General features: G+C 35.0%; 1 protein-coding gene and 1 long non-coding RNA gene across 2 annotated transcripts in view; one reads left to right on the forward strand and one right to left on the reverse strand.

The window, feature by feature from the left end:
• The window catches only part of LOC110463780 (V-type proton ATPase subunit S1-like), a 75,665-nt gene extending 66,610 nt beyond the window's left edge, over positions 1–9,055 (reverse strand). The window contains exon 1 of the mRNA XM_021518638.1: positions 8,881–9,055. Within this exon, the coding sequence (XP_021374313.1) occupies positions 8,881–8,966 (86 nt within the window). The 5' untranslated portion in view covers positions 8,967–9,055. The remainder of the gene's footprint in view (positions 1–8,880) is intronic.
• On the forward strand, positions 1,991–6,208 carry LOC110463781. The gene is made up of 2 exons (XR_002464426.1): positions 1,991–2,303; positions 3,134–6,208. It is a non-coding gene; the product is annotated as an uncharacterized LOC110463781 (long non-coding RNA).
• Positions 9,056–10,173: the final 1,118 nt, after the last annotated feature.

The following is a 10,173-nucleotide window of genomic DNA, read 5'->3' on the forward strand; positions in this document are numbered from 1 at the left end:
CCATATTGCACGGGCTTCATGCTTAAAATGGATGTAACCGATTTGCGTTGTTATCGGAATGAAATTAAATTGGCGCCAATTATTAACGTAGTCATTTAAGTAGATGACGCATGGGCATTCTCCATGTTATCCGAAGCGAAGCGACAGACTCATTGAACTAGGTAAATCTATGATATCATAAGTAAATCACTTGTTGCGACATGATACTTTTTGCTTTCACATCAAATGAATTGCATTTCTGCTGGTAATATTCATATTAGTGGGTTGCAGCGCAAATGTTAATGTATGTGTTTGTTTTCACTAATTTCCACTGTATTCCGTGCGTTTCTATTTCTTTTTTTCAATGAATTAGTCGCATTTCCTTATCAATTCATACAAATCAATTTCTAAATTAGCATTATGACAAATATCTAAAACTTATTTTGACATTATTTGCATCAATTTTGGTTAACTACTTCCAATGATCAAAGGTCAACAAAATGATTTCAGGAAAACAAAATCAATGATTAATCAATGACCCAGAAATTTGAAAAATGATAATTCATCAAAATTTGCAATGCTTATTATTTTGTAATGTAATGAGTTCTATTTCAGCTAAATAATAAATAAACACACAATTAAAACAGTAAAAATTAAAGAAATTTCAGAGCTGCACTGTATGCTCCCTTAAAGGGGCATCACGCTGAAGTAACTATTTTTTTGTCTTTTTTTTTCAAATATTACATAAACATATCAAGTGAGACTCCTTATGGAAAATAACGATCGGATTTGGCTGAAATAGATTCATAACAAGAGGCCCAGAGGCCTGTATTGCTCACCTGAATATTTAAGCAGTCATAACAAAATATTCTCATTCAATATTATATTGCACTACAAATATTTCCCTCGCAAACTTTGTCGGCTCCATCTGTTGAAACTACCAGCCAAATATTATTATAAGATTCTATGCTTTTTGGTCCTTCTTCAGAAGTTAATTGACATATTTTTCCCTGTGACCTTGTAAGTAGGTCAATGTCACTTTTCCTTCTCATACTTTTTTAGCTCTATCCCAAAAAGCTACCAGCCAAATCTTATGAATCCATTCCATTTGGTTCTTAAGAACAAATCCTTTAAAATGCTGTTGATCTCTGTCCTTTAAGGTAGGTTGAGGTCATTTTCATTTGAAAACTTTGGTGAGCTCTATCCTAGGAAGCCACCAGCCAAATATTATAATTTTATGCTTTCGATTATCCAGAAGATGCCGTTTGATGTTTTTGACATATTTGACACCTGTGATCTTGAAAGAAGGTCAAGGTCATTTTCATTCTCAAATTTTGTCGGGATCTATCTCAGGAAGCCACCAGTGAAAAATAAAGATTCTATACCTTTCAGTTCTTCAGAAGAAGTCGTTTAAAGAGTTTTTACATATTTGACTGCTGTGACCTTGAAAGTAAGTCAAGGTCAATTTCATTCTCAAACTTTATCGGGCTCGTTCCAAGGAAGCCACCAGTGAAATATGAAGATTCTATACCTTTTAATTCTTCAGAAGAAGTCATTTGAAGTGTTTTACATATTTGTCTGCTGTGACCTTGAAAGTAAGTCAAGGTCAATTTCATTTTCAAACTTTATTGGGCTCCATCCAAGGAAGCCGCCAGCCAAATATGAAGATTCTATCCCTTTTCGTTCTTCAGAAGAAGTCGTTTAAAGTGTTTGACATAATTGACAGCTGTGACCTTGAAAGTAGGTCAAGGTCATTTTCATTCTCAAAATTTGTCCGGCTCCATCCCAGGAAGCCACCATCCAAATATGAAGATTCTATACCATTTAGTTCTTCAGAAGAAGTCGTTTGAAGTTTTTTACATATTTGACCCCTGTGACCTTAAAAGTAGGTCAAGGTCATTTTCATTCACAAACTTTGTCAGGCTCCTACCAACGAAGCTATCACCCAAATATCATGACTCTAGGCCTGTCCATTCTTCAGAAGAAGTCGTTATAAGGAAAAGTTGACGGACGAAGATGGACGCCGCGCCATGGCATAATGGCAGCCTATCGCATTACGTCCCTTTGACGCGCCTCAAACACCACCACACTTGTGACAAAAGTTGCTGACGCGCGTAAGGTAGTTCCGGTGTAACTAAGGTTCGGCGTCTACGTTGTGAGGGTGTTGACATCTTCAGTGTGTCAATCTATAAATGTCGTTTTGATGACATATATGGTGACATAGGACCATCATAATGCGGGGTTCATAGGACCATCATAATGCGGGGTTGCCATTCAATATCAAAGATTTTAAGATGATCGAGCAGATAACATGGACGATAAAGGTAAACTTCCTTATTCTTTGAGGAAAGCTTCCACATTTAAAAAAATTTCATTCTGTGAAATAAGCCCGTCTTTATATCAAGGTGTAAATGTAACGTTATGGACACTATCCAGATACGTTTTTTCGGCAAAACAAAAACGCTTTACTCCCACCGGGACTATTCTGTAAGAACCCATGATCGCACTAAACATATTTTTATGTTATTGTCGTCCGATAACCAACAATTTCTCAACTCTTACAGTACATATTGGTGTATATTGGCAGTGTTTTTCGGGAATTTTTCATAAGTATATTTTGAACGATCGCACTTTTTTAGAGAGGGGGGCTGGATTCACATAGACAGAAAACACTGATGGGTACACAGGTAAGTTAAAAAAGGTCTTTTAAGGAAATGGCAATAATAAAAACGGTTTACCATTCACTGTAACAAGAAAAAGAGATTATAGACTACATTTGTAAATAACATTTATTAAAATGGGTTCTCTTTTTTGTTTTTTTATAATTTGATAAAACATACAATTGTAATCCCAGTCACAGTAAAATCATGCATAGGTTAACAAGTCTAATTTTAGAATGCTTTCACCTGTGTATGTCTGCTCCAATGATTACAACATGAAAATCAGACACTACTTCAGAGATTTGAATCATTTCTTGATATACTTTTAATTTCTTTTGTATAAAACAAGAAAGCCTTCCTTTTTGGAATAGTATCACAACACTTGTCCATGTTGATGTGCAGGTTTAAATGTGTAATCTATTCTTGTGAAAAAATATTAAAACATTACCAGTAAAAAACTCAATATCATGATAAATCCCATTATATGGTTTCAGATTCTATCACTGTCAAGGGAGGAAAAAGATATTGTTTACTGTGCTCCAATTATGCAGGAAAAAAATTGTGAGAATGATACAACTATAAAACCTCATTGCATTCCATCAGGTGACAGTGCTGATAAAAAAAACAAGATCATTGTGGATTCAAAAAATCAAACTTGTGCGACCAGATACTCCAATTGGCTCAAACTCTAGACTTCGCAATTTACATTTTGAAAATAATATATGCAAACAAGGTATCTGACTACACCCAGGAAAATAGTCATTCTGAATTTGAGAATACTGAAAACATTCCCTGTGAGGATACATCATGTATATCTACTACTATTAGTTCCTTGTCTTAAAAGGAGAGTTCTGAAACACAGACTGACCCTATAGTTGGGGATTCCATATATGTCTAGACATCAGATGTAAATGTAAGAGATGATGCTACACAGACACAATTAAATAAGGCCAAATGTATGAAATCATCTGCATCACAGACAGTTGTTCCTATTTTTAAACCAGAGATTATTGAAAACGATGATGAGAAGACAAAATATTATACTGGTTATACAAATTATGCAACATTTTTACTGTTTTTTACTACTTTTTGTAAGCATGGTGCAGAATAGTTGACCTACTGGGAAAGGGGGAAAAGCACTCCACTACCTGCAAAAGACAGAAAATATTTCAACCAAAAAATTTAGAAACCTGGCAAAAGTTTCTTGCAGATTTATTTAGTGTGTCTGTTAAGACAGTATCTCGAATCATTAATATATGGATTAATTTTATGTTTGATTACATGCAAGTCACTTATCCCATGGCCATCAAGAGAACAAATTTTAAGCAATTTGCCTAAACATTTTACAGAAATGGCTCAGTTTCGTATAGTTATAGATGCAACATAATTCTTCTGCAAGAAACACGGAAACATAGAGGCTTAATTTCTTACATGGAGTGAATACAAACACCAGAACACTTATAAAGGTTTAATTGGAGTTGCACCCAATGGTCTAGTAACATTTGTGTAAAGGATTTGGGGTGGGCATGTATCAGATAGCAGACATATTGTGCAAAAAGATGGTGACCTCTTCTTACCAACGTCAGAACCTCGAGATGTTATTCTTGCATACAAAGGCTTTACTGTTGGAGATTTACTTCCTGCACATATAGGACTAAATACGCCACCATTTGTATGATCTAATTGTCAGATGAGTGTACAGGAGTTCTTTAAAACTCAACAAATTGCTGCTCCGAGGATTGTTGTTGAAATGAAAATGGAGCAAATCAAGAACTTCAAGATATTACAATCTGTGCTACCACTTACTGAAGTTCATTTAGCTGAACAAATAATTATGATATGTTGTGCCATGACAAATTTGTACGAGCTCTTACTGAAGTGAATTATACTGTCTGCAATGTCCTGTACTTAAAATTTCTAGATTACTTCATATTACAGAATCACTACTGTAATGATTTTGTTCAACAAAAATCCCTTGAATATTTAAGATGAACAGATTTTCAGTTGACCCTTGACATTAAGTCATTTCAAATAATCTTTTCCCTAAATCTGAGGAGTCAAACACATTCTAAATAGACATATCTTTGCAAACTCGAGTCAAAGCTCATTGTTGGGTCTACTGATGTCCAAGATGGCTCAGGTATATAATGTTAAATTAATTGTGTATCAGTACATGTATGTACATTTGCATTCCATTAGACCGTGCAAATTAACTATAACAATGTTGACTTATGTGTGATTTTTGTAATAGGTTTTGGGATGTTAAAATTTCAAAACACTTGATGGGTGTATTGTCTGTTTCAACAACTATTGGTAAAACTAATATGTATGGTTTTTTTTATAGAGTTAAAGTTACTAGGTATCACTGATCAAGTATTTTCATACTTTGTTATATATATATATTGAGAAGCAGGCCATATAAGAGAATGATAATATCACAATATTGATTTAATACCTTTTAGAAGTCAAAATTGAAAATAGTTAAGCATCAATATTGAAGAACTGGACACATTTTAAAAAGAATTTTTGTCAAATGTTTATTTGAAAACAAGAAAACCTAAATGACTTAAATGTATGTGTAACTCAGGTAGTTTCAGATATTGACAAACCCTTGTTTAATGTTATTAGAGGGACACAGAACTTTGTATGTAATAACTTGTAAAAAAAAAAATCTTATCATATGAGATACTCATTTCATCTTAGTTATTATAATGTACATGTATATTGATATTGTGTGTTATGACATGTGTAAAAAGTGTATTTATAACATCCATGATATTTTTTTTCATTTCAGGAAATAAACTTTAGGATATGAGTCAAGATATCTATAATCAAACTTAATTGTGTTTTTATTTGATTTGATTTGTCATATTGATGTTTTTTTATTGGATATTTGATTCCTGGACTCTTTCTTTTGTGTGACCTGGCTTACTTTTTGAGAACCCATTATATCTCTTAGAGAAGTTACTTTGTTAGTGAGCTCATCAAAATAGATAATTTTATATTGATGACAAATATGTTAAATGTGTGCATATTTCAAAGTTGATATGTGTATTTTCTTGTACGTCACTACATGTTGTGAACTGAGTTTAGACATCAATAAATACATGTATACACTTGACAAGTTGTACTTAGTAAGTAACTAAGTTCAGATGTTTGAGTGGAAAGAAAAGTGGATGACTCCTCTGGAACTTGTATGGTTGAACTGTACTGTACAGGTAAATCACAGTTGCCAGTTGTTAAAAGTGCATCATCTTCTCAAAATTATTCTGAGCAACAATTGGGATGTAAATAAAGTTGACTTTCAATCAAATGTGACCTCTCCACAGATGTTAGATATTACATTTGTCTATGGATAATTACAGAAGCAACTGTGAATCACACAGTTAAATACATCTTGACATGTACATATAATTTTCTGTTCAACAGTTAGTAATGATTCAATAAATATCTATTAACTTGGATATCAAAATATTTTCTTGCTCAGATCACAGTTTATTCTTTTACAAATGACTAAAATACACACTTTACTGTCACAGTACATATAAACAAATATGCATGTTTAAAAATAAAAAGACCCAAAATTCACATTTAAAGTCACTGATTATGATAGCTTTATGCTGTGTGACCCATATCAGTTAAGCATAAAACTAACCCATGTGCTTTGTTACCCTCCCCCCCTCTCTCTCTCTCTCTCTCTCACAAGTAAAAGTGCATGAAGACCTTTAATTTGACTTCATTATCCACGGTTATGTGCGTCGCCGGCAAACACTATAGTACAGGTGTGTCACTTATGATTACGTAATAGGCTGATCACTCGGACACATAACATATTTCTAGGCCCTGGAGTAGAGGGATCCATTTCCTAAGTCGGTGTTTAGAAGTTAACTTATTGCAAAGGGGTTCGTTACAAATGTCTGAAATACACATATGCTACTGATATGGATAACAACACAAAGTTTATGTATGCTATGACCCATATCAGTACAGCATAAAATATGTACATGTGTATTTCAGACATTTATAACGAACCCCTGTGGTGTGGTTACTGTACAGTACAGCAGGGATTCCCTCGAGAAAAATGTTGACAAATGTATCAAAACGATTACATGTCTGCTAATACAAAGCGAATATATGCAACACAACACATTTAACCATTTACACACAAACTCCTACATGATGATTAAACATAGACGTTAATAGTCACGCAATATTCGGATTGTTTACATTGGAACGGTGCGTACGAGCTCAAACCGGAACTACCGTTGACAGACAGCGCCAATGTTTATTAGCGGCCAACTATAAAGGGACGTAATGCGGTAGGCTGCCATTAGCTCACTGGCCCTTCGGGCAGGTGAGCTAAAAATGATTAAATCTAAGATAATCATCGGTATTTCTACCTGTCTGACGAACGTTTTGTTCAGGGATTTCTTTCTACTAGCGCATGCGCATTGCACACCATTTCTTTGTAAACAAAATGACTGGCCGTGTGAAGTAAGCCAAAGAAAAGTGTTGTACCGTGTCAGCTACGAAGTGAAAAGTTGCCAAATGGTCAAAAGATAGCACAAGGAGTACGTTAAGGAATCATTATTACAGGTGGGAAGTATTCAAAGGAGAAAATAACTGCCCTAGCAGTTAGTACGGTGCATGTATTCTTCCAGATAGCCGGTTAAGCTGAAATGGAATCGACAGAAATGGTAGCGCTGTTTATGTTATGAATAAATATCTAAACCTATTAACCTGGCTAGTATCTTTGTCTGCGTTTGAACACAGATGAACTTAGTTTAATATGTCAATGGGCATGTATCGGAGAGAGTTTACTTTGTGTTTCTATAATTACACAATGGTTTGTGCGAAAGGAAGTCGTTGGAAATCGTTTCATCTCGCCCAGACCGCTCGTGTTTACTGCCTAGTTAGGTGACGTTATTGGTGCTATTTTTAGCAGGGCTTTCCCGAATAGTTCAAGTGGTCAAACTAGACATTTGGAACGGACTATGAATATGGGGATAGCGAGGTAACATAAGTGGAAGTGCATACAATATATATACATTCATTAAAAAAAATATGGCTCTTCATGTGATGTCCCTTTAAACAGTCCTAAAATATACTGATAAATTTCAAAAGTTAATTATTAGTACAAGTTCTTAAATAAAAATCTTGTAACACAGATGCATAAAACTATTACAGTCACTACAAGTGCAAGGCCATGTTCCTATGATAAAAATTACTTACATTTTTAATCAGATTTAATTATAATGGCTAATTCACATTTCTTTCATGAACCCTTTACGTTTAGGGATATGTATGTTAATATGTTCTCTTGATTTAAAAGCAAAGCCTTTCTTTAAACTTAATGGATGTTTAAGAAAAATATATCTTGTTATGAACCGCCTCGGTAACGATGGGTTGTGTAGTATTGGATTGATGCACGATTTATATCATTATCGTGTTATTTAATGATTTTTTTTAATAAATAAATGACATTGGAATACTCAGCAGCTTTATGGGTAAGTCATTCGTGCTGTAAGTTATCATATCACATTTTCATTCGCCAGTAAACAGTCCTTTTTGGGGGTGTATTTTCTGATTTTATGATTAACAGTACGGTAGTGTTATTAAAAGTCGATTTATGTGCATACAAGATAAAAAGATCGTTAGGTATTGTGAGAATGAATACATTATGTACTTAATAATGTTTCTTGGTGAAAAAACACTAATATCTGCTCCTTTTAAAAATAATCAACAGATTGCCTTCATATTTCATGAACATAACAAAAAAAATAGTTAACCAATCATATCAAGGTCCTTTTCGCTTCATACCTCCCAAAAACCTATGATTTTTGTCCTTTTCGTCATTACAACTCCTTTTCGTGGTTTACCCCTACCCTTACTTACCAGGGGGTTGGAATTTTAGTTGACTACGTCATCTTTTAGGGGGCTTGTTGAACCTTAATCTATTATACGCAAGTTAGTGGTTTTTCCCGACCTGCTAATGGCGTAGTACGCACGCACACAAGTTAGGCAGTCACCATGTTTTTTGACATTTTCTAGTGGTTTATCATCAAAGATATTCGGGATATTCGATCTTTTACAGAATTATGGCAATAATAGTATTTGACTTAACTGGTAAGGTTTGGAATAAAAAATATTTCACCGCAAAAAGCGATTTTGCTCTTGCACCGTCGAAAATCGACAACACCGGTACATATGTATAAATCTACAGCACACGTATTTAGTTTACCTGCTTTTTGACCATATAAGTACAGGTACATCAAACGTACAAGTACAAGTTCCAACGAGGAGAATTATAACGGACACTGCCAACATCTTGAGTCTTCACTTCCTTGGAATCGATGGCACGTTATCATGTGACGAATTGATATCGGAATGCTTCGGGCTATAATCGTCCCGAATACGAGTGCATAATAAAAAAAACGGAAAATGGACCATCCGTAATTTAAACAATTTGGTTGGAACAGGGCATTTCCATTTTTTTCTGATAAATCATCAATATAAAGAGTGCAATTTTATTCATTAAAATATTTTTTGGAAACTTCTGCATTTAATAATGCAATCGGGAACCGTCGCCACTTTCCGTAAAAGAGAAAATACCTTCTCGTTTACGGAAAGTGCCGACGGTCCCAATGGCCTGTTCGTAAATGCGGAACAACCGGTTTGACCGTTTATAAATGTAACAATTTCGGGTATAAATCCTGGCGGACCTGCACATGTTTATGCAGGCCTTGCAAGGCTAAAACGAACAACTGTGGTCCGACCGGTTTGACCGTTTAAACGAATAAGGCCCAGATGTCATAATGTAGGCCCGGCACATCGATTTACCGGCCCAGAGACGTATATTATAATATACGACTCTGATTTACCCAACTTAATTGTGACACTAACCGGTACCAGAGACGTATATACGTCTCTGCCGGTACCCACTAAATTGTTCCAAATAATTACCCAATATTATACTTCCCACAACCCCAATTCATTAGTATACCCAGGGACAGTATATAGAGGGGATTGGCAACTCTGCCCCAGTCAAGATTCTATTGCACGTCGCTTTTGTGTTTGTTCACCGAACCACGAAGTCATCGAGAGCCCCTCTCGATTAGCCCGCGCTTGCGCACTAGCGTTAAAATCATGTCACCAATCTCGTCGAGATGGGAGTGTTTTGATTACGGTTAGCCCTGATTGGGACTGTGTATTAGTAGGTCTTCTTTTTATTCCACGTAACATCAGGTATGGCGAAAGAATTTTTAAGGTCACCCCATTCGTAAATAGGACAAACAAACCACAAGAAGTTAAGAAACAAATTAAACCCACCCAAAAAGTAAATGTTACCACACAAACTAAGACCTACGCAGAAGCCGTCATAAATGTAAAAACATACCTCACAGAATTCAAAACTAAAACAGGAACCCCTATGAGAATGAACATAAAACAAGCTGATAAGGAATTAGGAAATCAAATTGTCACCAAACAACAATTTGCAAACACAATGTGTGCTTTTTTTATCTCCCTGGCAAAC

The sequence above is a fragment of the Mizuhopecten yessoensis genome, unplaced genomic scaffold, assembly GCF_002113885.1.
Source record: "Mizuhopecten yessoensis strain PY_sf001 unplaced genomic scaffold, ASM211388v2 scaffold10929, whole genome shotgun sequence".
NCBI lineage: Eukaryota > Metazoa > Mollusca > Bivalvia > Pectinida > Pectinidae > Mizuhopecten > Mizuhopecten yessoensis.